The sequence below is a fragment of the Heptranchias perlo genome, chromosome 2 (genome assembly GCF_035084215.1).
Source record: "Heptranchias perlo isolate sHepPer1 chromosome 2, sHepPer1.hap1, whole genome shotgun sequence".
In the NCBI taxonomy this organism is placed as follows: Eukaryota; Metazoa; Chordata; class Chondrichthyes; order Hexanchiformes; family Hexanchidae; genus Heptranchias; species Heptranchias perlo.
The window spans coordinates 44,596,550-44,624,253 of NC_090326.1; the positions used below are offsets into that span (position 1 = coordinate 44,596,550).

The 27,704-nt window shown below is 44.0% G+C and overlaps 1 protein-coding gene across 2 annotated transcripts in view; it reads left to right on the forward strand.

The window, feature by feature from the left end:
- ulk4 (unc-51 like kinase 4) overlaps window positions 1-27,704 on the forward strand; it is a 548,729-nt gene that overhangs the window by 287,994 nt on the left and 233,031 nt on the right. For both annotated transcript variants that reach the window (XM_068001818.1, XM_068001817.1), the window contains exons 28-30: window positions 531-582; window positions 702-846; window positions 12,869-12,961. In XM_068001818.1, coding sequence (XP_067857919.1) covers window positions 531-582; window positions 702-846; window positions 12,869-12,961 — 290 coding nt within the window. The remainder of the gene's footprint in view (window positions 1-530; window positions 583-701; window positions 847-12,868; window positions 12,962-27,704) is intronic.

Genomic DNA, 27,704 nt, shown 5'->3' on the forward strand with positions numbered 1-27,704 from the left:
AAGTCAATGGAAATAGAAATCGGGCGGTTACTATAACGGGTGGCCGGGCTGCAACACCCAGTTTTACGCCCGGGAGGCAAGTTGTAAATCTACCACCAGATCTCAGCTGGGGTGCCAGTAGGATCCTGCAAATGGTCATGGCTCCCTTAGCTGTGGAGTGGGGGTGGGTGGGGGGGGGGGTGGTTATTGGGGGATATCAGCCATTACTAATTGCTGTCGAGCTGCCCCAGTCAGAAAGTATGAGTGTGTCTGCGTGTCAGTTATGATGCGTCCCCACACACAGGGTCACACATTAAGAATGACCACCTTGGTGAGGGTGCCACGTGCCTGTGAAATCATATCCCCGCAAGAGGCAGCAACCTCAAGGAGAAGAAGAACAAATGGTAATGAAAACTGGCCAAAAAAGAAGTATCAAAGTCAATACAATTTTTTGTAATATGCTGCATTTTAGTAAATGCTACTTTTGAGTTAATAATTGTCAAAAATGGCCACACATTTTCCTTTAATCTCTGCTTACTTCTGCTTTCCAGATTGTTGACTGCATTCTCCCACCCTTGGTTTCCCTGGTGCTTAGTCAGAATGGTAAGGGCTGCCAAAAAAAAGGAACGCAGCAGTGATTAAAATTTCCATGAATTCTGCCTTTCAATTTATTTTTTGTAGAAAAAAGTTTAACCCTTTTATGTTTGTGTATATCTTTTAAGTGGAGTGGCGGGTCTTCAGCTTGCGGTTGCTGTCAGATACCACAACACTTGTGGCAAACCACGAGGCCCTGTTAGGAGAGAAAGGGGAGAATCTTGCTACAAACAGCAAATTGCTGACCCTCATCAGGGAATCGCTGCTCCCTCAGTAAGTGAATGCTCTATTTTGGAATTTAGGTCATCTGATCATGCTAGGTGCTAGTATATTGAAATAATAAAAAGACTCTGACCTTCGAATGCTCTATTTTAGAATCTTCAAAGATTCAATCTATGTAATAGAAGTTTTAAATTCCTGTGACTTTCATTTAAAAAAACAAAGGGGGAGGAACAGTTTTAGGGCAATGCTTTTTATTTCAAATGTTCCTTTTTTTATAGAAGAATATTATAAACTCACATGAACTATTTTCCTGCCAGCATAGAGATCCTGACGGGAATCTCCCTCCCTGCTATGCTGGTCCAGTGACATCAATTGTGGAAAAATTCCTTATGTGTCTCATAGAATAGAATCATAGGATCATAGAAGTTTACAACATGGAAACAGGCCCTTTGGCCCAACATGTCCATGTCGCCCAGTTTATACCACTAAGCTAGTCCCAATTGCCTGCACTTGGCCCATGTAACTGTTCAAATGCTTTTTAAAAGACAAAATTGTACCCGCCTCTACTACTGCCTCTGGCAGCTCGTTCCAGACACTCACCACCCTTTGAGTGAAAAAATTGCCCCTCTGGACCCTTTTGTATCTCTCCCCTCTCACCTTAAATCTATGCCCCCTCGTTATAGACTCCCCTACCTTTGGGAAAAGATTTTGACTATCTACCTTATCTATGCCCCTCATTATTTTATAAACTTCTATAAAATCACCCCTAAACCTCCTACTCTCCAGGGAGAAAAGTCTCAGTCTATCCAACCTCTCCCTATAAGTCAAACCATCAAGTCCCGGTAGCATCCTAGTAAATCTTTTCTGCACTCTTTCTAGTTTAATAATATCCTTTCTATAATAGGATGACCAGAACTGTACACAGTATTCTGGCTTAGTGGCAGAAGGCAGAGGGTGATGGTCGAAGGTTGTTTTTGTGACTGGAAGCCTGTGGCCAGTGGGGTACCACAGGGATCGGTGCTGGGTCCCTTGCTGTTTGTGGTCTACATTAATGACTTGGATATGAATGTAAAAGGTATGATCAGTAAGTTCGCTGATGATACAAAAATTGGTAGGGTGGTAAATAGCGAGGAGGATAGCCTCAGTCTGCAGGACGATATAGATGGGTTGGTCAGATGGGCGGAACAGTGGCAAATGGAATTTAACCCAGAAAAGTGCGAGGTGATGCACTTTGGAGGGACTAACAAGGCAAGGGAATACACAATGAATGGGAGGACCCTAGGCAAGACAGAGGGTCAGAGGGATCTTGGTGTGCAAGTTCACAGATCCCTGAAGGCGGCGGAACAGGTAGATAAGATGGTAAAGAAGGCATATGGGATACTTGCCTTTATTAGCCGAGGCATAGAATATAAGAGCAAGGAGGTTATGATGGAGCTGTATAAAACACTGGTTAGGCCACAGCTGGAGTACTGTGTGCAGTTCTGGTCGCCACACTACAGGAAGGATGTGATCGCTTTGGAGAGGGTGCAGAGGAGATTCACCAGGATGTTACCAGGGCTGGAGCGCTTCAGCTATGAAGAGAGACTGGGAAGATTGGGTTTGTTTTTCTTGGAGCAGAGGAGGCTGAGGGGGGACATGATTGAGGTGTACAAAATTATGAGGGGCACAGATAGGATGGATACTAAGGAGCTTTTTCCCTTCGTTGAGGGTTCTATAACAAGGGGACATAGATTCAAGGTAAAAGGCGGGAGGTTTAGAGGGGATTTGAGAAAGAACTTTTTCACCCAGAGGGTGGTAGGAGTCTGGAACTCACTGCCTGAAAGGGTTGTGGAGGCAGGAACCCTCACAACATTCAAGAAGCATTTGGATGAGCACTTGAAATGCCATAGCATACAAGGCTACGGACCAAATGCTGGAATATGGGATTAGAGTAGACAGGGCTTGATGGCCGGCGCGGACACGATGGGCCGAAGGGCCTCTATCCGTGCCGTATAACTCTATGACTCTATGACTCTATTCCAAGTGTGGCCTAACTAATGTCTTGTACAACTTCAACAAGACATCCCAACTCCTGTATTTAATGTTCTGACCAATGAAACCAAGCATGCTGAATGCCTTCTTCACCACCCTTTCCACCTGTGACTCCACTTTCAAGGAGCTGTACTCCTAGATCTCTTTGTTCTATAACTCTCCCCAACGCCCTACCATTAACGGAGTAGGTCCTGGCCCGATTCGATCTACCAAAATGCATCACCTCACATTTATCTAAATTAAACTCCATCTGCCATTCATCAGCCCACTGGCCCAATTTATCAAGATCCCGTTGCAATCCTAGATAACCTTCTTCACTGTCCACAATGCCACCAATCTTGGTGTCATCTGCAAACTTACTAACCATGCCTCCTAAATTCTCATCCAAATCATTAATATAAATAACAAATAACAGCGGACCCAGCACCGATCCCTGAGGCACACCGCTGGTCAGAGGCCTCCAATTTGAAAAACAACCCTCTGGAAAAGTTGGATTGAAAAAAGTGGGAGGTGCAATTTTTAACTAGTCAGTGGGTTGTTCGACCCCTTTAAATTCCAAACAGGCTGGGAAATCGCTGCATGAGGAAGCATTGTGGACCCAACCTGACCCGGCCACATCATAGGTCAGAACTATGCCCCTCAAACCAAACTTCTGATAGAGTCTGAATAAGCGTGGTTCTGATGGTGCCACTCTTGCCTCTGAGTCAGAAGGTTGAGTGTTTAAAACCCACTGCAGAATTGAGCACATAATCTAGGCTGTCACTTTAGTGCAGTACTGAGAGAGGGCTACATAGTTTCAGATGAGACATTAACCTGCGGCCCCATCTACCAGCTCAGGTGGACGTGAAAGATCCCTTGGCACTATATGACGAGGAGCAGGGAGTGTTCCTGGCGTCCTTGCCAATATTCTTTCCTCAGCCAACACCAGCATAAACAGATTGTCCAGATATTCATTCATTCGCTGTTTTTGAGACTTTGCTGTGCATATATTGGCAGCCTTGTTTGCCTACAGAATAATGTTGGCACTTCAAAAGTAATCTATTGGCTGTAAAGCACTTTAAGACATACTGAAAATGTGATGAAGTGCTACATACATAATTTCCTTCTTTAAGGAGAATTTCCTTCAGAAAAATAGCAGACGTTTCCTCAAAGACTTGGTGGATAAATGCACTGCCTGGTGTGATACCGACTCATAGGGATTCAATCCTCAGCCTGTGCTGAGTCAATCGGTCACTCTCCAGCGCCTAACCCACGTGGCAGCCCCTGGAGGCACTACAATTAACTTCAGTACCCCTAGCTAAAGAGGGAGGATATCAGGCCCTATGCCCACTCTTGTTTGTTACGCAGTGACCTATGCTGGAAAGTGTGCACGTGTGGGTATCAGGTGAGATAACTATATACCAGCATGAGTTGGCAATTTCATGGCAGGAGGGAAGTTTGGGAGAAGAATGGGGTAAAAACATACTAAAGCACTTGGAGCCCTTGTAACTTCAATCTGTGGACTGCGGTTTTCCACTGACCAACCTTTGTATTTCTCTGTCAGAAAATTACTTTCCAAAAATGAAATCACTTTTCTATTTCTCAGTTCATATTATTCAGCTTGGACCAGAAAAATATTGTAAGCCTGTTTTCTTTAAATTTTGTAATATACTAAAAATGTATTTTGTTACAAAAAGAATTTGTCCTTCGCTTGATGACCTGTTTTATGCCAAATATACACAAACCTATAGTAATTGGGTTTCATTAGAAAAATTTCTGACCACCAGCTAAAGTGCTGCTAATGAGCTCTGCGACCTAGTATTTCAGCTTTCTGAAATTCACTCTGTACTTTTATGCAGATCATCTGTCTAGCTTTGATTCTAGTAGTTGCTTTCTTTTATTTGCAAATGTTGAAAAGAAAGAAAGACTTGCATTTATATAGAGTCTTTCACGATCTCAGGATATCCCAAAGCGCTTTACAGCCAATGAAGTACTTTTGAAGGGTAGTTACTGTTGTAATGCAAGAAACACGGCAGCCAATTTGCACACAGCAAGGATCCACAAACAGCAAGTGATAATGATCAAATAATCTGTTTTAGTGATGTTGGTTGAGAGATAAATATTGGCCAGCACACCAGGAAGAACTCTCCTGCTCTTTTTCGAAATAGTGCCATGGGATGTTTTACGCCCACCTTAGAGAGCAGATGGGGCCTCGTTTTAACGTCTATCTGAAAGACGGCACCTCTTACAGTTAAGCAATCCCTCAGTACTGTACTAGCGTGTCAGCCTAGATTTAGTGCTCAAGTCTCTAGAGTGGGATTTGAACTCACAACCTTCTGACTCGGTGGCGAGAGTGCTACCACTGAGCCTCGGCTGACACTATTATCTCTTTTTTCCTTCCTCCTCCTCTCCTAAAGGCATTGACTTGTGCTGGAATAAGGTTCTATGGGTGCTGGTCATCCTAAGGGACCTAACCCAAGTGGCAGTTATTCATGAGTCAGCTTAGACACAAATATTGAATGAATGAATTTTTTTTTATTCGTTCATGGGATGTGGACGTCACTGGCAAGACCAGCATTTATTGCCCATCCCTAATTGCCCTTGAGAAGGTGGTGGTGAGCCGTTTTCTTCAACCGCTGCAGTCCATGAGGTGAAGGCTCTCCCACAGTGCTGTTAGGTAGAGAGTTCCAGAATTTTGACCCAGCGACAACGAAGGAACGGCGATATATTTCCAAATCGGGATGGTGTGTGACTTGGAGGGGAACGTGCAGGTGGTGTTGTTCCCATGTACCTGCTGCTCTTGTCCTAGGTGGTAGAGGTCGTGGGTTTGGGAGGTGCTGTCGAAGAAGCGTTGGCGAGTTGCTGCAGTGCATCCTGTGGATGGTACACACTGCAGCCACAGTGCTCCAGTGGTGAAGGGAATGAATATTTAGGGTGGTGGGTGGGGTGCCAATCAAGCAGGCTGCTTTGTCCTGGATGGTGTCGAGCTTCTTGAGTATTGTTGGAGCTGTACTCATCCAGGCAAGTGGAGAGTATTCCATCACACTCCTAACTTGTGCCTTGTAGATGGTGGAAAGGCTTTGGGGAGTCAGGAGGTGAGTCACTCGAACTTACATTTAGTTGGATGGCTATTCATTCATGGGAGGAAAACATCACAAATGCTTTTACATTTGATTTACTGTTTCTGTACTGAATAGCAAAGGTTAAACTAAAAATAAAGGGGTTCCATGATGCCTTAGTTGGTAAATGGACCTGACGAGGTACTGAGCCATGTTGACCAGGAAGGTCCTAGATCTGATTTTATGCTGTACTGTGCCAAGTTATCTGATCTGAGCCAGAGTGGCAGTCTGTAACATCAGCTGGAAAGAATGCCTTTTTAGGTATCATTTGTAGACAGCACCAATTTTAATTGTGATGCCCACCTTATTGGAATAGCATGCCAACATTCACTAGCTAGGAACACATATCAAGAATAGCTACTTGATGCAGTCACAGAGGGTTGCCAGCACCTGTAGAATTCTACCTCAACAGGGTAATAATGTCTTCAAGGGGAAAGTGGTGGTAAAAAAAGATCAGTATTTACTTGATGAGTGTTGGTGTACAATTTTAAAAAGAAAATCATAAAAACATAACAACCCACTGGTGTATAATCAGCAGACCAGGTATATAATGTTAAAATGGCTGTGCAAAAAGGTGGGAGCAGTTGTGAGATCAATAGCCATTTCTTTGGAGTGGTAAGGGGTTCAGCGGTGGAATTCATCTGCCTTATTATTCCATGTACTTTATAATTGGCCTAGCAACATTGACTATGGAGCTTTTGGGATTGTGGATGGCTTTGGACATTCAATTTGGATGAATTTGAATTTCCATACAGATCCGGCATCCTTTGTTATACTCTATATGAAATATTACAAACAAATAAGCCATATCCCACCTGAGTTGGTGAGCAATTGAAATGTTACTGACACACTGTTGCACTGTCAGCCTTGCTTGCAGCTCATTATTGCTAAACACTTTGGCCCTGAAATTCCTGGGGGCCAGCTTCACCAGGGAAAGTGTGGCAGGACGGAACCCCTTTGTCCGAAGCCATTGACCCCATCCCGAATTGTGGAGGCAGGCTCATTTGCACATCCATCACACCTGTAGTGCACTTCAGCAATGCCTGCCCCAATTCAACGCTAGACGATGGAATGGCTCACAGCGGCTCCACATAGGAATCAAGGAACATGGGGATCGTGCAGGAAAGTGGAGTTCAGGTTGAAGATCAGCCATGATCTGATTGAATTGTGGAGCAGGTTCGAGGGGCCGTATGGCCTACTCCTGCTCCCATTTCTTATGTTCTTATAAGGTGCCTTCCGGTCTGAAGGCAAAACTTCAAAAAAAATTCTTCAGCTCCCAACGGAACCTGATATTTGAGGTGAGGGAGTGGGGTTCCCTGGAGGTCCTGCCGAATTTAACGGCAGGACCTGATTTAAATCTTTGGATTCCATTTCCAGGATTGAGAGGCTGGCTGGCTGTTGGGCGGGAAAGCCTGCGGCATCAGGCCATAGCCGGGGAGCGGAGAAGAGGGAGGGAGGGAAAGATCGTGGGTCGGTGGGGGCTTGGATAGATTGCTTGGGGTTGCAGAAAGATCAGGGGGGTGCATGGAGAGATCGTGGGCCAGAGAGATCGGCCAGGAGGCTGGAGAGATCGGTTGGAGCTGGAGAGATCGGGGCAGGTCATGGATAGATCGGGGATGGGGAGCAGAGAGATAAGTCGGGGGCTGAAAAGATTGGGTGGTGGCGGGGGGGGGGGGGTGGGTGGCCTGCATAGATTGCGTGGGTCCGCTAGCAAGTTCAGAATTGTACAGACTTCCTTCTGCACATGCCTTCCAAACTCTGCCACCCTGTCAACTGGTGGTACATTTCTAGGATGGTCCTGGGCATGCTCCCTTGGAAATCTTGCAATTTTCATATTAAAAATGGTACATTCTAGTGGAGCGCTGATTTTAAATCACTGCTTTCAGCTGCATCCTCCAGTTACTCTTCAATTGTAACAGCTTCAAGCACTTTTGGAATGCTGTATCAGATTTAAAAAGGAGACATTTATCCCCTTTATACAGCAATACAATTACAACAGTAAAAAGACAAGTATTTTTTACAATGGTAAAAAATTGATGATGCCCCTCACCACTCCTTACAGATAGGTTATTTTTAGTTCCAGAGATGGCATTTTATCAAGATTTTTAGGTCAGTTTATTCCTTGGTAAGTTTTACTGATTTGCTACCAAACTTCCCACTTGCATACAGAATGTTGCTGCATTATTGATGAACTAACATAAGTGAATTATCCCAGCATTTAGTCATTTATTTCTTGTGTGAATGGGGCTTTTGACAGTTTGCCCACTTCTTGGGAACTTGACTTGGATCAAGTAGAGATGGTGAAATGAAGGTCTGTTTTTTGTGAGAGCTGTTAGAGGGAATACCTTTGAGCTGTCTCAATTTGATTCCCACAGCACAAAAATGGGCAGGAATTTGCCAAATTAATGCCAGTTAGGTTTAATCTCATTTCAAGAAACAAAAGCGTACAGGGTGCAGCAAAAAAGTATGCCTTACCGTTGGATTAGAGAATATTTCTGAGATCCGGGGTCAAGGTACATTGTCTGGTAATGCGGAAACTCTTCCATTACAAGAGAGCCATGTTGTGAGTGCTTGATGTTGTCATAATTAAAAGTATGAAATTGTTCCTAACTTTTTAATGGATTTACAATGATTAAAAAAATGAGACTTTGTTTAGTAGACTAATGAGTTTAAAATCTATGTATGTATGTTTTCTGTGTGAAAATAAAAAAAGATTGCTGGGAGTTGCACACTGGCATTGTGTTTCGAACACTAATGTGTGGCGCCATGGAACATAGAGATATTGGCCCTGTTATTCCAGCTCTGCCCTCACTCCTTACCTGGGTTTTAGACACGTAGAGCACGCCCAAAGAATGGTCTGCCTATCCAGGCCTCAGAGCATCCAAATTTAGTGGATCACATAGTTGTACCCCCAGCTCAGAGCCTTGCATCAGTAGAGGGAGCAGAAACAGAAGCATGGCAGTCAGATGACCAGCAGGCCAGAAGATCAGTTAGGAGGCTGAAAAAGAAAGGTGGTAATTACCTTTGTGGTTTCCTTTGTCTTGCTGCATAGCCTGCTTGTACCCTCCAATCGGAGGGTCCCAGGTACCAGGTACACAGCCAGCTTCCTAGCATTCTATTGGAGATGGGCATCCCTCAAACAAAACCATGGGAAATTGAAGTCGGACAGCCAGCAACAACCCCTCCTACCTTAATACCATGACAGCCCTGGCCCTGTGGCTGTTCTATTTACAAATCCAGCATGGCCTGTGTGGGTAAGTACAGAAAATGCAGAGCAATGTTAAAGAGGCAGTGACCTGATAGTACAGATCCCTCCACCCTCTACACCTTTCCTCTCTGTAGCACCTGGAAAATTAGCATTCCTCAGGCGCTAGGAAAAGCAATATCACAGTCATGGACTCAACCTCCAATTAGTAGCTGAGCTCTCCTGTGCTGCTTTGAGAGGCACTGAGTTAATGTTAACAGTTCTCCACAGAGGAAGTGAAAATGAGATCAGGGAGTCTCCAGTTGTTGTTATTTGTCTCCTGGCTGTTAGGAAAAAGTAGCAGTGGTGACAGTGCAATTAGGGTAATCAGTAAACCATAATTTTTTTTTGTGGCTATGCTATGAAATTTAAGTGTATTAGGATCCCATTCATTTCTTTTTGTGGGGGGTGCAACAATGAATATGCTGCACTTTGGTTTATTTTCAATTTCTAAATAAACCACTTGCCAAATTGATTTGCAGTTTTTCTTTGCTAACTACTACGGTGGTCTGATAACGTCAAAAGGAAAATAAACTTTACCCAAGGATTATTTTAAGACTGTAATCTAACTTTTCGGCTTCTATATTATATGTTGGAAGTCAAAGCCTGTACCTGTCAGGAGGGAGTGCAGGGCTGCAAGCCAGCCAGGGATCCACCACTCAAATCACCAGAAGTAATAAAACATATATCATTAAACATGTCATTAAATGTGAAAATGTTATGCATTAATTAGTACTCTTCGTCTTCCTGTCACAAAAGGTCCACTTTCCTGAAATATAGCTGTCCTTTTTAAAATTGAATGGACAGAGGCCTCTCCTGGCAACCAAGTGCAAATTGCAGATTGCTGCATTTCTCATAGATACTGATTTCTCACGGGTTGTGTAGTATATCTGCAGCCTATTCCTGCAAAGAATTTTATTTTAGTATTATAAAGCACAAAGCAATGCCAACCATGCTTTTGGAATCATATGCTGGTTGAGAAAAGGATGGGGGTCTAAAACTGGTTTCCTGTTCACAAATAAATCCAATACTTTCCCGCAGGAACAAAGAAACCATCTGGGATGATAATGGATCATTTTTGCCAGCCCGATGTTAGAGATAGGCCTCCTGAGTGCACTGTTCCAGACATGGTAATAGAGCAGTGCAGTCGAGAGAACCACCTGTAACGCTGATGTCAGGAGCCAGCATGGGTGGTCAGTGATTTTCTTGGAAATGGTGAGGGCCCATAATTTGTAAAATGGCACATTGGTATGGGCAACAAAGTCCCATTGGTATAAAAACAGAAAATGCTGGCAGTACTCAGCAAGTCAGGCAGCATCTGTGGAGAAAGAAACAGAGTTAACGTTTCAGATCAATGACTTCCGTCAGAACTGGAAGAAGTTAAATATTTAACAGCTTTTAAGCAAGTATGGAGCCAGGCAAAGGGGGTGGGTGGGAGCGGAGGGTGGGGGGGAGGAAGGGGAGGGGAGGAAAAAACAAAAGGGAAGGTCTCTGATAGGGTGGAGGGCAGAAGTGATGAAGTGACAAAAGGGATGACGGTGCAAGGCAAGGAAGGTGGTAATGGGACAAGTAAAGAAACAAAAGATGGATCTGGAGGAACTGTAAATGACAAACAGCAGAACCATTGCCAACACCTTGGGGTAAATTTTAACTCCCAAGAACGGGTGGGTTGGGGACGGGTGGGGAGTAAAAATACTCGGTTTTCAGAGTGGGACGGCATCCCGGCTCCAACAGGGTTTAACCCAGGCAGGTTTGTCTGCACGTGGAGAAGAGATGCCAGGAAGTCCCGCCCCCACTTAAATCCAGCGGGCCGATACTTAAAGGGGCAATGTACCTCACTGAGATACTTGAGGTACTTAATATTGCGTCCATTGGAATAATAAAATGAATTTAACCTTACCTGTTCGGGTTTCCCATTGCTTCCCATTCACGACAGGTGAAAGCAGGCGAGAAGGGCCTGATCCATGAGGTGAGTGCCTTTATTGCACTGCTTGTGGGACTGGAGGAGCTGGAGTTCACCCAGGCCCAACAAGCTCACCTGGCTGACAGGATCCCCGCGATCGTCTGACCCCCCCCCCCCCCGATGATGGAGCCCCCCAACCCATGGTGGATCGGCTCTTCACCTGCCCTCCAGCACCCCCCGATCTCTTCCTCAGCCCTCCTCCCGATCTTTTCCCCGACCTGTGATCCCTTCTTCCCTCCCACTGATCCCCGGCTGCCTGTCAAAAAGGCTGACTGCCGGGCGCAAAACCCGGAAATGAAATCGATGGGCCTCATTAAGGTCGCAATCTGTGATCGCGACTCGCCTACTTACCTTCTGGGTTTTGCACCCAGAAATCAACTTCCCGGCTCACAGTTAAAATTTACCCCTCCTATCCAAAAAAATGGGAACAGTGGTTATGATCTGAAGTTATTGAAATCAATATTGAGTCCGGAAGGTTGTAAAGTGCCTAATCAAAAGATGAGGTGCTGTTCCTCGAGCTTCCATTGAGCTTCATTGAAACAGTGTAGAAGGCTGAGGACAGAGAGGTCAAAGTGGGTGTGGGATGGAGAATTAAAATGGCAAGCGACCGGAAGGTCAGGGTCACGCTTGCGGACTGAACGGAGGTGTTCGACAAAGCGATCACCCAATCTGTGTCTGGTCTCCCCAATGTAGAGAAGACCGCATCGTGAGCAGCCAATGCAATATACAAAATTGAAAGAAATACAAGTAAACCGCTGTTTCATCTGGAAGGTGTATTTGGGGCCCTGGACGGTGGGAAGGAAGGAGGTTAAAGGGCAGGTGTTGCAACTCCTGTGCTCGCACGAGAAGCTGCTGTGGGGAGGAGAGCGGGTGTTGGGGGTGATGGAAGAGTGGACCAGGGTGTCACAGAGGGAGCGGTCCCTTCGGAATGCTGAAAGGGAAGGGGAGGTGAAGATGTGTTTGGTGATAGCATCGCGCTGGAGGTGGCAGAAATGCCGGAGGATGATGCGTTGAATGTGAAGGCTGGTGGAGTGGAAGGGGACCCTATCATGGTTCCGGGATGGAGGGGAAGAGGTGAGGACAGAAGTGCGGGAAATGGGATGGACATGGTCGAGGGTCCTGCCAACTACAGTGGAGGGGAATCCTCAGTTGAAGAAAAAGGAAGACCTATCGGAAGCACTGATGTGGAAGGTGGCATCGTCAGAACAAATGTGATGGAGACGGAGAAACTGGGAGAATGGAATAGAGCCCTTACAGGAAGCAGGGTAGGAGGAATTATAATCAAGGCAGCTGTGGGAGTTGGTGGGTTTACAATAGATATTGGTTGACTGCATATCCCCTGAAATGGAGATAGAGAAGTCGAGGAAGGGAAGGGAAGAGTCGGAGATGGACCATGTGAAGGAGAGGGAAGGGTGGAAATTGGAAGCAAAGTAAGTGGTGATCAGAGACTAATTGGAATCACTTTCAATTTGGACAGATCCAACTTTGAGAATTAAAATTCTAACTCAGAAGTAAGTCATACTTCAAGTCTGCTAGGCCACCACTATTATCACTATAGCGCATTGAACCTGATATGCTTTAAATGTCTGACCACAGGGAGTTTGTAAGAATGGTACCCAGTGCACCTCCTTGGCTACCTGTGAAGAAAGAAAATGGGGGGAGGGGGGGAAGAGAAATCATTACCATTTCCAGTTGCTAATTTTCAAGCTGCTTAAGATGATTTTTTTTAAATTTCAGTTATGACCAGATCTTGATGGAGCCTGATCCAGTGCCGCTCTATGCCTTGAAGTTGCTTGTCACCCTGACTGGGCATAGTCCAGTCTTCATCAGGTATACTGTTCTTAGTAAAAATAATAATGGGGTAAGAATTCTTCTGATCACTATACGTAACCCATCATAAACAAATATTTCCTGTTTGCTATTTCACTAGAAGTACTGAACAGAGAAAATCTGCATTAATACTTTTACAGTATTTCCACATTTTGCAACCAGAACAATTCTTATCTAAACATGTTTAAGCACTGACTTACACGTAATAACTTTTGTTAAAATGAAAAACAACTCCAAAGGCATTTTTCACTTCCTTGAGTGTAAAGCAAAAGTCTACAAATCTTTTTAAGACAAGCTGAGGCCATGAAATTCCTGGGACAGGGAAGGTGATTTTTCAGCGTCCTGGCAGCAGGAAGGGTGGAATTTGCGGGGGAATCTGAATCCAACAGAGTTCCAACTCCTTTTGACTCTGTTGGAAATCCCAGTACTTTAGGGCGGGGAACATGGAATCTTTATTTGCCTCTTGGGAGGAACAAGCAGGAAAGCTCAAAACAGCACTGACCATAGTGGTATACATGAATAAAATAAATGACCATAGTAGTATGTATGAATAAAATAAAGAGAGGAAAAAAAAGTTGTGATGAAATTGAAGACAACCAGGGAGGGAGGGATTGTCTAATAGATGATGAGCTTTTTCTTCTATCGTGTCCAGGAATGTGAGACAGCGGCTTAAAGGAGCAAGGGGGTAATTTTCAACTTCACCACCTGAATGGTAACTTGGCGGAGCAGATCGCCCACTCATTGTAGAAACCATCCGATTTTCATCCCATTGATTGAAAATTACCCCTCAATATTCAGGTCTTGGGCAGAACTTGTCTTCGTGGAAAGTTAAGAGTTGCTGAGAGAAAAAGTGTTTGGCACAAAAAAAAATGAACTTTAATAAAGTGTATTAAGTAAATAATATTTGTGTTTTATAATTAGTTACTCCTAACAGCTAGTTAGCACATTAAAATATATATTCAGTTCAGAAATGAAGATCAAGAGTAAGCTGCTCATCTTTTTACTTTGTTACAGGTCTTTTGCACCCGATTGTGTATTTTAATGTGTTTTTTTAATAAAAATCAACTGTGGATAATAACTAGCTCTAAAATGCATAACAGAAAGTATTCATTATTTAGAAAAACAGCAACAACGTTTTGATGCTTACATATTTGTTTCGGTTGGAGTTAGCACTTAACAGTACACAGGAAAATGTTTAATACTGTGCAAGAGCTTACAGAAAAGTTTTGGTAAAAGTCTCAATAGGAGCTGATAGCTCTTTAGAAAAAGTGCCTGGGGTTTTATTTTAACCAATTGTGCATTCCAGTTTTGTTGTGCTCCTTCTGCAAGACATTTAAGTACTCAATTTTAGCAGCTGACCTATTCTTACTTCCTTTTTACAGGAAATGATCTTTGTGAGACCGGAAAATATAAAATGGTGCTATGTCAGTTTACACTTTTAAAAAATTCTGTAAATAATCTATTATGATCTGAAATTAAATAGTAAAAATCAAAAATATATATATTTTTTAATTCATAGTGAACGATGTCAGGATCACTAACTCTACATTTTTGGTTTGGTTCCTGTGAATCACAACATTGTGCTGTTTAACCTCTGACCCAGAGTAGTTCTGGAGTCCTCGTTGAATCAGGTCACATGTTTCCAAGCAAAAGTTATGAATGCCAGTCCCGGTGATTTATCAATGTACCATGGGGTCAAATGGACTAGCTTCACTTTGCTCCTTAGTGATGTATTTCCTGCAACAGTTTAAAAATTATAGGCTGTGCTAGAATTATAAAAGGGATCCCTTTTATAGGTTGATTTTGTTCTTTTTCTTTCACCTCTCCTCCCTTTACAACATAAAGTTCATCTCCAGCTAGGAAGTCAAGTAGGGGGAGGGAATGTCACAGCACAGATCAGGCTTAGTTGTGATTCCATGAGGATGTTCAATTTTATTAGCTAGTGATTGGTCTGGGAATCTACTACCACGTATTGATCTGAGCCACTGCCAGAAGTTGAATTCCTAGTTCTAGCATGCATATAAAAATGATATAACCGCTACAGTGCAGTACTTGGTCTCTCTTAGATGCTTTCAGTTTTGAAATGTAGAGTATGATATGGTAAAAGCTCTGCAAAAAGCAGTGTAAAAGTAAAAAAAACATTGAGGTAGTAATCACAAGCATTCATTACAAATTGTAGTTATATAGTACCCCTCACATAGAAGAAAATCTCAGAGCGCTTTATAAGGTAAAGAGGAGAATGCAAATAGGAGGTGGAGAGAGATTAAGGGGAAGCGATCAAAGACATGTTAATAAGAGAAAACTTTTAAGGAGGGTTTGAAGGAAAAGTGGGAGATAGCAAGGTGATATGATTCTGAGAGACTGCTCCAAATAGCAAGGTTGTAGTACCTAAAAGCTCAGCCCCAGATGGTAGAATGTTGATGCTGTTTCCAAATGTGCCATCAGTGGGACTATCCAATGTGTATTTGTCTAGAATCGCAAAGTTAAGTACAGATGAAGAGGATCAATTGGTCCACCTTACTCATCCTTCCATAAAAACCCAAAGTACCCCCATTAGAGGATCCAACTACCTTCTGAATTATTCAAGAGTTTTCACTTTAACTGTCCTACCTGGAGACCATTCCAATACTAATCACTCTTTGGAAGTCACTTCCTGACTCCAGTCCAGAACTTTCATTTTACTAATTTGTACCTCTGTCCCCCTGTCATGGTTTAATTTGAAATAGAGTTCCATGTTGACCTTTTCTAGTCTATTTAGTAACTTATATACCACTATGTGATCCCCTATCATTTGCTTTCTTTCAAAGCTGTAGAGTCCATGGGGTAGAAATTTGGGGATACGCCCATCTTTGGGCACTCGGTGGGGGCGGGGGGGGGGGGGGCGGTGGTGGTGAGGCCTGAAACCTCCCGATATTGGGCCTGTGCCTCATTAACAGCCAGCCGGTGAAGGGTAAATGAAATTCAAGCTGCTGCTAGCATCGCAGCGGCCCGAGGGCCGGGGGACAGGAAATCGGAGGTCGGGAATGGGGGAGCGGCAGCAATCGGGATGGGGGAGCGACGACCCATGTTCTTTAAATGTGGGGTCGGGAGGCTCCAAATTTAGGTAAGTAAATTTTAAAACCATATCTTTTTGGTAGCATGCGGTCCCAAGGTCTGGTTTCACCAAATGCTGCCATCGTTGGCCTCGGCTGCCTTGGGGCAAATCAATCTTGCAGTGAGGGGCCTCAAACAGGCGTTGGACCCCTTATTTGCATATGCAAAGGGTCTAACGCCTGTTGCGGGCATGGGCACTGTACGATTTTTTTTTTCCTTTCTGTTAGGGCCGCGCACTTCTGGCGTTTCCTGCATGTCATATTGGTGGCTTAATAGGCCAGCTAGCACCCAAAAAATAGGCGCTGCATGGCCATAGGCTTAAGTCTCTCTAACCTTTCCTCATAACTCAGTCCTCTGACATTGGGGATCAGGTATACTGAAAATGTGAAGCCTAATTTACACAAGCAATTTTGACCTGGTGAACTTCTCTTCTTGACTAAAAAAACATGAAAATTTAGTTTAGGAACACTGTTCTGTGTTTGCAGTCAGTTATATGTGCAATGCATTGTGGATTGCTAACTCTTGCATTACTTTATAATGTTAAGAGGGCAGCTGTACTTCCAATTATAGAGTCCAATTTCATTCCAAGGTAAATTCAAACCGAATTTGCCATCTGGCGTCAATTTCCTCTATTTCATGGTTCTCATTTCAGTCTAAAAACTCTTATTGTACCAGTTTTCAGGCCACTTTGTTATATCCAAAAATGGAAAAGCATGTATGAAAGTGGAACATAGACACAAGATTTAACAGTAATTAAACCAGTTTGCAATTGATTCTCTAATTCAGTCAGATTGTTGTTTAGCTCTAATATGTGTAATATTTGTGATGATCATGTTGCAACAACAGCTTGCATCTATATAGTGCCTTTAATGTAGAAAAACATCCCAAGGTGCTTCACAGAAGTGTAATTAGACAAAAATTGACACCAAGCCAAAGAAGGAGACACTAGGAAGGGTGAGTAAAAGCTTTGTCAAAGAGGGAAGTTTTAAGGAGGGGAAAGAGATGGAGAGGTGCAGGGAAGGGAATAGGTCTAGCTTAGGTCCTAGACTGCTGAAGACGAAGGGAGTGGGGGATGCATAAGACACCAGAGTTGGAGGAATACCTAATTCTCAGAGGATTATAGGACTGGAGGAGGTTACAGAGATAGGAAAGGGCAAGGCCATGAAGGGATTTAAACATGAGGATGAGAGTTTTGAATTGGAATCATTGAGGGACCAGGAGCCAACATAGGTCAGCGAGCACAGGGGTGATAGGTGAGCGGGACTTGGTGCGGGTTAGGTTACCTGACTAACTTGAGACAATGGCCGAGGAGGAAGGTGGAAATGTTGGCGAAGGGGTTTGTGGGGAGGGGGGGCCAAGGACAATCGCTTTGATCTTCCTATTGTTTAACTGGTAGAAATATGTAGCTCATCCAAGACTGGAGGTAGACAAGCAGTCTGACAACGTAGGGATGGTGGAGGTGTAGAGCTGGGTGTTGTCACCATACATGTGAAACCTGATGCCAAGGGGCAGCATGTAGATGAGGAAGAGGAGGGGGCCAAGGATAGATCTTTGGGGAACTCCAGAGATGACGATGCGGGCCTGGGAAGAGAAGCCATTGCAGCAAATACTTTTGTTACAGTCAGATAGGTAAGAGTGGAACCCAAGGGAAGGCCAGTCCCACAGAGCTGAACAGTGGAGGAGAGGCAATGATGGAGGATGATGTGGTCAACCGTATCAAGGGCTACACAGTGGTCGAAGAGGGATAATGTAACACATCACGGTCACAGAGGATGTCATTTGTGACTTAGGTTAGAGCCGTCTTGATGCTGGGGCAGAAACCTGATTGGACAGATTGAAACTGTTGCAGGAAAGATGGGCACGGATATGTGGGGTGACAATACATTCGAGGACTTTGGTGAGGAAAGGGAGATTGGAGATGATTCGATAGTTTGCAAGGACAGAGGGGTTGTGGGTGTTTTTTTTGAGGCGGGGAGTGATGATGATTTTCAAAGGGGGAGGCCAGTACCTGAGGAGAAGGAACTGTTTACAATATCAGCTGGCATGGGAGCCTGGAAGGGAAGTTGGGTGGTCAGCAGTTTAATGGGGTTTGGGTCAAGGGAGCAGGAGTTGGTCTCGTGGATGAGATGAGCTCAGAGAGGGAATGAGGGGAGATGGGAGAGAAACTGGAGAGAGACACGATTCAAGGCAAAGGCTGGGAGTGCCTGGGGGAGGTTTGGCTTAGTGGGAAGAGGGGCAGAGGCAGCTGAATGGATGGTCTCAACCTTAGTGACAAAGTGGTCCATGAGCTCCTCGTACTTATTGGAAGTGAGAGTGAAGGGGGCAGGGAGAAGGTTTTAAGGTAGTGGAGAAAAGAAGCCTGGGGTTATTGTTGGTCTCCAGGATGATCTGGGAGTAGTGCGTGGTTTTAGCAGAGTAGAGTGAATCTCGACAGCACTTGATGTGGCCCAGCCCGATCTGGTGATGGATGGCTAAACCAGTTATGCACCAAATATGCTCAGGTCTGCGCCCTTTGGACTTGAGGGAGCAAAAATGGGGGCCTTGCCATGGGGAACCAACAGAACTGGAGAGAATAACTGTTTTGCTGGGAATAATGGCATTAAAGGTGGAAAGGAGGGAGCGGTTGAAAAAATCGACAGCTGCAGAAGTATTGTGGTGAATGGAAGGCCAAAGGTTCGGCAGTTGGGAGTTTGAAAGTGCACTTGTAAATGACATGGTGGAGAGTTTTTTTCCAGGAACGGTGCAGAAGGACCTAGGGTTGAGAGATACAAAGAAGTGGTGGGAGATGGCCTTGCATAGGATAGCGACCATGGCAGTAGAGAGGCCACAAGAGATGGCAAAGTTAAGGGGCTGGGCCTGATGTGATAGGAGAGGTAGTATGGAGGGATAGATTTAGGGAGGGCAGGAGATCAGTAAATTTAGAGGAGAGAGGGCAACGGGAGCCAAGATGAAGATTGAAATCACTGAGAATGAGGAGTCGCTCGTTGCAGAGGCTGAAGGAGGGAATATGTTTCAGTGAGAAATTTGCTTGAGTTCTTTGAGGACATAACGTACAGGGTGGATAAAGGGGAACCAGTGGACGTAGTGTATTTAGACTTCCAGAAGGCATTCGACAAGGTGCCACATAAAAGATTATTGCTCAAGATAAAGAATCACTGGATTGGGGGTAATATTCTGGCATGGGTGGAGGATTGGTTATCTAACAGGAAGCAGAGTTGGGATAAATGGTTCATTCTCGGACTGGCAACCAGTGGCCAGTGGTGTTCCGCAGGGGTCGGTGCTGGGTCCCCAACTCTTTACAATCTATATTAACGATTTGGAGGAGGGGACTGAGTGTAACGTATCAAAGTTTGCAGATGATTCAAAGATGGGAGGGAAAGTGGAGAGTGAGGAGGACATAAAAAACCTACAGGGGGATATAGACAGGCTGGGTGAGTGGGCGGAGATTTGGCAGATGCAATACAATATTGGAAAATGTGAGGTTATGCACTTTGGCAGGAAAAATCAGAGAGCAAGTTATTATCTTAAAGGCGAGAAACTGGAAAGTAGTGCAGTACAAAGGGATCTGGGGGTCCCAGTGCAAGAAGATCAAAAAGTTAGTATGCAGGTGCAGCAGGTGATCAAGAAGGCCAACGGAATGTTGGCTTTTATTGCTCGGGGGATAGAATATAAAAACAGGGAGGTATTGCTGCAGTTATATAAGGTATTGGTGAGACCGCACCTGGAATACTGCATACAGTTTTGGTGTCCATACTTAAGAAAAGACATACTTGCTCTCGAGGCAGTACAAAGAAGGTTCACTCGGTTAATCCCGGGGATGAGGGGTCGGACATATGAGGAGAGGTTGAGTAGATTGGGACTCTACTCATTGGAGTTCAGAAGAATGAGAGGCGATCTTATTGAAACATATAAGATTGTGACGGGGCTTGATTGGGTGGATGCGGTAAGGATGTTCCCAAGGATGGGTGAAACTAGAACTAGGGGGCATAATCTTAGAATAAGGGGCTGCTCTTTCAAAACTGAGATGAGGAGAAACTTCTTCACTCAGAGGGTAGTAGGTCTGTGGAATTTGCTGCCCCAGGAAGCTGTGGAAGCTACATCATTAAATAAATTTAAAACAGAAATCGACAGTTTCCGAGAAGTAAAGGGAATAAGGGGTTACGGGGAGCGGGCAGGAAATTGGACATGAATTTAGATTTGAGATTAGGATCAGATCAGCCATGATCTTATTGAATGGCGGAGCAGGCTCGAGGGGCCGATTGGCCTACTCCTGCTCCTATTTCTTATGTTCTTATGGGGTGGTAGACAACAAGGATTTTAATGGGGAGGTGAAGGGTGTGGAACAAGGTGAGGTACACGAAGGAGAAGAAGGTGCCAGAATAATAGGAGGAAGAGACCAACGTGTGACTTGGTGATCAGGGCAACATCGCTACTGCAGCAGTTTGGGCGAGGTCGATGGTGGAAAGTATAGCCAGGCAGGGAGGCTTTGGTAAAGGGAAAGGTGAGCCAAGTCTCAGTCAAAGCCAAGATGGTCAATGCAATCATCCACAATGTAGTCATGGATTGCAAGGGACTTGTTCACGAGTGAATGGACATTTTGGAGGGAAATGTGGAGAGGGGCAGTGATTGATCCACTGGCAGAATCCGAAGGAGTAGCAGTGGATGAGGTGAGCAGGATGGGAAGAAGATTAGCAAGATTAGCCCCCAGCGGGTGTGCTGGGCAAGCAGTTGGTCGAGAGAGGAGGAAGGGGCAATTGGGTTGCTATTCGTAAGGAGGCAGCGATGGATTCGTCGATGGACCCTTCGGAGAGTGCTAAGAGAGGCATAGAGAGCAGTTGAGGGCTTATCCAAGGGGGTTCAAGCTTGCAATGGTGGCAGGAGGGTTGGAAGGCAAAAGAGGGGTAATGATAGGTTAGGGTAGAGATTAGGGGGGCAAATCTCTGGAATCATTCAAGAGGCAGTTACTTGGTGTGATGGGAGACTGAGTAGTGTAAGGAAGGAGGAGAAAGATAGGCTGAATGGCCTCCCTAACATGTATTTTGCTTTCTGATCTTCCCATTGTCCCTCAACAAGTCTTGTGGCAAATGCAGTTGAAATGGACAGGCGTACTCGGAGGTCAAAGACCTTCTCTTGAAGGCTGCTCTCCTGGTGCCTTAGCAGCAATTTAAAAATGTCTTTTGAGAAAGCAAACTGAAGCTGCAATGCCTGGCACCCAATTTAATAGGAGCTTTAAATAAATGATTTTAGTACAAAAAATTACAACGAGTCTTCTGAAAGAACAAATGAAGCTAATCAAATAATGAGTAGTCAGTGTGGTGCCAGTACTGCTCTGCTTCTACTTCTGTGTATCTTTGATTCACAATATGAATGTAATGGATGATGTCAAAAAACACTTGTTATTAAAAAGAAAATGCAGGCTATTCAGACTGTTCTTGTGATAATAATAGTGGTCTAAATAAGTCACTGAATGGGATAGGGACTATCATTTATAAAGAAAACAGCTTTGATGGACTGAATACCCTGTTCCAAAGAAATTTTATATTTTTAGATGTGTTTAAATGAGATGGATGAAACTCCAGTTTGGGGAGGAATGAGGGAATGTCGTAAGAGCTACTTATAACACCAGCGAGAATCAGCTTTATCATGGGACATACATACTTTAATAAATGCTAAGAATACAAGGTTCAAATTTTTGATTTTCTTAAAGATTTTACTCATACTGTTGTACTTTACACTTATATTCTCAGTTACTGAAGAATTTTTTTTAAAGTATAATGCCAAATGCCAAATGTTACTAAAAACAGATCTTCCTCCATCCTCAAAGCTTTACTACTAATTTAACTATAACATAGGAACAGAAGTGGGCCATTTGGCCTATTGAATCTGCTTGACCATTTTTGTTAGCAGTGCAGCTCAATGGGGGTAACTTTCACCATCACCGCCAGAGCGGTAATGTGGCGGAATGGATCACCCACCCATTACAGAACCCATCTGATTTTCATCCTGTTGATTTGAATAGGATTAAAATTAGACAAGTTTATAACGGGTGGGAAATCCACTCTGCCAATATACTGCCCAAGCGATGAAAGTGACAATGACCCCCAATATTTCTTAATACAGTTCCCTAGTTTTTCTTCATATCTTTGAAGACACTTTGGCCTAGAATTTCCTCGAAATAAGTTACACTGTTGTTGCCCGCCATTAACTTGCAGAGGGATTTACACGTGGGCTTCCTGGGTCTGCACATTTGCATTCCCATTGATGCTGCCATTGGAGTAAGGCCCTTGTTAAACGAGTGCAAGCAGCTGAACTGCCTGAAAACTTCTGTGCAACTTGAAAAAGACAGATCAGCCTGAATCCTCCGGTAGATTGCAGAACAAATAGGCAAGAAAAGAACAGCAACGGGCTCCTTCATTTTATTCTCTCATTATTTCACTGCATGACTTAGCAACATATTTATTATACTTGTACAGAATTATGAACACTAAAGGACCATTTGGACACAGAGAGTAGCAGGACATGGCACCAAGTCAGAGAAGAAGAACCCACAAGTTCACTCATTCGGACCTCATAGCCCTCTTGAAGGGCATTGCGGGCAGGATGAATGGACTCCTGGGTGTGGGTACCACCAAGTCACCCAGAATTATCACTTGTTCCATTTGGAGAGAGGTGGCACTGGCACTGGCAGCCAACTCCCTCACCCCTAGGACTGCAGAACAGTGCCAGAAAAAACTCCACATCCTCAGCAGGGTAGGCAAGGCAACACACTGCACACTGGACACTCTCCCTGTTCTTCCTTGCCCTCCCCCTTGGACCAGTACGCTCGTCAACCTCTTTATAGTAACACTTATTCAACTAATCTTTTAGAATGCCCTCTCGTTATGGGTGGCTCCAACTTGGCATCTTGCATCATGGCTACCCTTCTCCCTCACAGCAATTACTTACATGCACATCACTAAAACTCCTTCCTCCAGTTTAACAGTTTCATACTCCCACATCTCTTACTTCAGCTCACCCATGCCACTTGGCAAACACTCCTCAACTGCTAGCCTGACGCTCATTTACTCTATCTACTCTATCACGGAGGCAATCAGCTCTTGGCGTGGTAGATAGCAAGATTGGCAGCATCATGCTGGTGCCAGGTCACTGTCTGAGCATCTACACTGTTGCCCTGGCATTCTTGTGTAGCACCGCACAGCCACCCCCTTCCACACCTTCTCTGCCTCTTTAATCCAAAGAGGGTGATGCTAGCCCATTCTTGGTTCCTACCCTCCTTTCCTGCAGATCCACCACAGCAGCGGACGGCACAGGAGGAGGAAGATAATGATGATGATGGTGGTGATGATGATGATTGTGAAGAGGATGATAAGGACCAAGCCATCCAGGAATTGCAGCTGCATAATGCCATGTCTCAGGATGGCAGCACGTGCCAGGCCACCAGCCATCTCCCTCATAGCAGTACACAGGTGGGGGGTTGACACCAAGCTGCCAAGCAGCAAGCTGACATGATATGAGGACCACCTCAATCCCATGAGCTTTCTGTAGAAGATGAACAACTAACCATCTTCCGCGATCCTGGCCCCCGGCTGGAACATAGAAGGAGCATAAGAATAGGTTTTTTAAAACAAAGGACAAGCATAGGCACCCAAGGGAAGCACCGTGTTACAGAAGTGTAGGTTAATTGTGTGAAATTTCGAATTCACTGTAATAAAATACAAGATGCAGAGATATGGCGATTTGTTATTGATGGAAGATAGAGTAATACAGGAAAGGGTGTACTTATGTGGTCCTGATGTCTTCACTCTGGTTATGGTGATTCGTTTGGTCATGCAGAGGCAAAGAGGACTGATGTGTTGTCATATGGTAGGATGGGTAGTGGTTTTAAGGAATGTCCCTTTATTTGAGAGTAGGGGAGAAGGAGGTAAGGCTGTGGTGTCAAAGGTAGACTTTGTTTCACAGAGAGAAGATTTCAGTGATGAGAAGTGCTATGCCTCTTGCATAAAATACTGCTGCAGTCCTCTTTGCACGATCCTGTGTTACTGCTCTCTCTCTCTGTGACAATGGCATACACGGGGAAGGCCAATAATGAATGCTATCATTGTTATTGAGAAGCCTTGGCTGGATAGGGGGTGAGGGGTCCAAAGATTTGCCTGTGGTCCAAGTTGTGAGACACAGTCAGAACCAAATGCAGGTGTCTGTAGACAAAATGTCAAAATACCACTTTAAAAAATATTTCCCAGCTGCAGAAATCTGTATTCAAAAATCTCCAGACTCTTCTGTGTCACAAACTCTGCAGATTTGATTATTAGATGATCTCGGCAGCTGCTGCGCTTCGTATAACCCAGTCTAACTTACGAAGAGTGCATAAGAGTGCAAACCCAGGAAACTTGGAGCTGCTATGCTACATATGCAAATAAGGCCAGTGGCGAATCGGTGAGCAGAACGCAGGAAGGCTCAAACAGTATGAGGAAATTTGGAAGAAGCTTTTTAAAGGTGGAAAACAGACAGAAATGGTTTCTACCAAATTCCCTTGTTAAAAAATTTCCTGGGCCGCTCCTGCACGCTACGATTTGCCAAAAATGGTGAAGAAATTCGCCACTTTCTTCCTATTTAAGAATCTAATTGCCTTTAAACACCTCAATTGATTTAGCATCTATGGTCTTCTGGACCATTGCATTCCACATTTTTGCATTCCTTTGAGTTAAGAATTTTTATCTGGACTCGCTTTCAAACGGCTTAGCTCAAATTCTAAGATTAGAACTTCATTTTCTGGATTCTCTATCTAGCCTAACAATTCCCTCATTATTTTAAACACCTCAATCAGATCATCCTTGACCTCCTCATCTCCAGGTAATGTAACTGAAATTTACTCAGATTCACATCGTAACTCAGTTCCTTCTTTCCAGATATCATTCTGATGAGTCATCTTGCTCTGCCTCAAGTAAGGAAGACTTCTGAATTTTTTCTTAATGACATTGGAGAGCACAAAAAATGTGATTTAAAAATTGATTTCAACTCACTGTAGCTGAAAAGAAGCCTCTTTTATCTGTGACGAGGGAGGAAAAAGCCAGCACATGTGGTAGGAAGAATGAGGAGAGGCAATATAAATTAAATGGTACAATTTTAAAGGGGGTGCAGGAGCAGAGAGACCTGTGTGTGTACGTACACAAATCTTTGAAGGTGGCAGAACAAATTGAGAAGGCTGTTAAAAATGTACACAGGATCCTTGGCTTTATAAACAGATGCATAAAGTACAAAAGCAAGGGCGTTTGGCTAAACCTTTATAAATCACTGGTTAGGCCCAGCTGGAGTATTGTGTCCAATTCTGGGCACCACACTTTAAGAAGGATGTCAAGGCCTTAGAAAGGTGCAGAAGAGATTTACTAGAATGGTACCAGGGATGAAAGATTTCAGTTACGTGAAGAGAATGGAGAAACTGGGATTGTTCTCCTCAGAGCAGAGAAGGTTAACGAGAGATTTGATAGAGGTGTTCAAAATCATGACGGGTTTCAATAGAGTAAATGAAGAGAAACTGTTTCCAGTGGCAGAAGGGTCAGTAACCAAAGGAAACAGATTTAAGGTAATTGGCAAAAGAATAAGAGGCGAGATGAGGAGAAGTTTTTTTACACAGCGAGTTGTTATGATCTGGAATGCATTGCCTGAAAGGGTGATGGAAGCAGATTCAATAATAATTTTCAAAAGGGAATTGGATAAATACTTGAAGGGGAAAAATTCGCAGGGCTATGGGGAAAGGGCAGGGGAGTGGGACTAATTAGATAGCTCTTTCAAAGAGCTGGCACAGACACGATGGGCCGAATAGCCTCTCTCTGCTGTATCATTCTATGATTCTATGAAAGATCCATCCACTGATACAATAACAGGTCTTTGTTGGTGCTTTAGGCTGTTCTCAGATACTAACTAGGGTAAGGTTTGTCTGGTGTCTGGACAGTTTCTCCTTGAAATACTAATGTATGCATGTCCGCAGACTGGAGGAATTTGACAACTTGCTTATCTCTAATGACTGACCCATTAGGGTATAAGCTTGAGAATAACAACAACAATAGTGTCTTTAACGTAGAAAAATGTCCCTAGGTGTTTCACAGAGGCGTAATCAGAAATAAATGCATGACTTTCAAAAGAAGGAGGTATTAGGAGGGGTGACCAAAAGCTTGGTCGAAGAGTTGGGTTTTAAAGAGGGTTTTAAGAGAGGTGAAGAGACAGAGAGGTATGGGCAGGGAATAATGGAGGTAGTGGACAGATACACTGTTATGCAGAAAGAGAGATCCTATTGAGTGGGAAACCTTGCTGACACAAGGAAGGGGAAAGGCTAAGAGAGATCCTGTTGAGGCAGAGGTGAGAGAGAGAAAAAACACCTTGTTAGATAGGGGCAGGGATATGGGACTGCAGGAAGACAGGAGAGCAATTCTGTTGTGGAAGGCCATCTCTGATTCCTCTGGGAGTGGGTGGGAAGTTGTTACTGGAGATTAGCGGGTCCATATTCTAAAACATCATATCCTCCAACTCAAGGTGAGCAAAATCGTGGAAGATCCATTTGTACTAATACTTTTCCTGGGCGACTTTAAATAACATGTTCTGAAAGGCTGAATTCAGGAGAAACTTCTTTACCCAGAGAATGGTTAGAATGTGGAACTTGCTACCACAAGGAGTAGTTGAGGCGAATAGCATAGATGCTTTTAAGGGGAAGCTAGATAAACACATGAGGGAGAAAGGAATAGTAAGTTATGCTGATAGGGTTAGATGAAGTAGGGAGGGAGGAGGCTCGTGTGACGCATTAACACCGGCATGGACCTGTTGGGCCAAATGACCTGTGCTTTACATTCTATGTAATTCAATGTAAAAAAGGCTACTTGTAAGAGAAGCAATGAGAAAATATTTAGGCTAGATGATGTGTGGGATCAAACCCTTGCAATGTTTATCTCGGGGTGGGAAATCATAAGGAGAGACTTAAGCAGGATAAAGTGTTCTGCCAGAGTTCCAGAGATTAAATGGTTGACAGAATCCTTTGAAGTCAAATGGTGTCAGACAGCTTCACCCATCAGTAGCATGACAGTAATTTTATGGAAAAATTGGTAACCTGCCATCCAGTTGGAGTGCTAGGTTAGACAATTAAGTAAATAGAAAAGTCAGTCAATAATAATGATTACTCAAAAGAGATTTAATCACCAAACTTTGATGGACCAGAGCTGTTTTTTAATTAGATGGCACAGAAGATTTACTGTTAATGCCAAGGAGCCTGATAGCACAGCAGTTCAAAGGCCTGTTTTGTTGGAAATTCCTGGCTTGCAAGAAAGAAATCATTGTTTACAGATTTTGTTTATATACTGATCTGTTGCTAGTTGGCTTGGTAACATCAAAAATGGCAACAATTTTTGTTTAACCAATCAACATTTAGCTAATTCTACCTACTAGATGATTATAAGAAAAGGTGTCCCAATCCAGGCAGTAACCTAGGTTGTGGTAATCAGTTACTTCAAGAGTATTCTTTGAAATAATTATCTAGCTGTTATGATGGGTAAAGACCCCGGTGGGTGTTGCAGTAAGCTCTGCAGCTATGAAGGTCCCAGTCTAGATACTCAATCTGTATTCAGTTATCTGGTCTTAGCTGGGGATGAGCCAGTTGGCCTCGGTG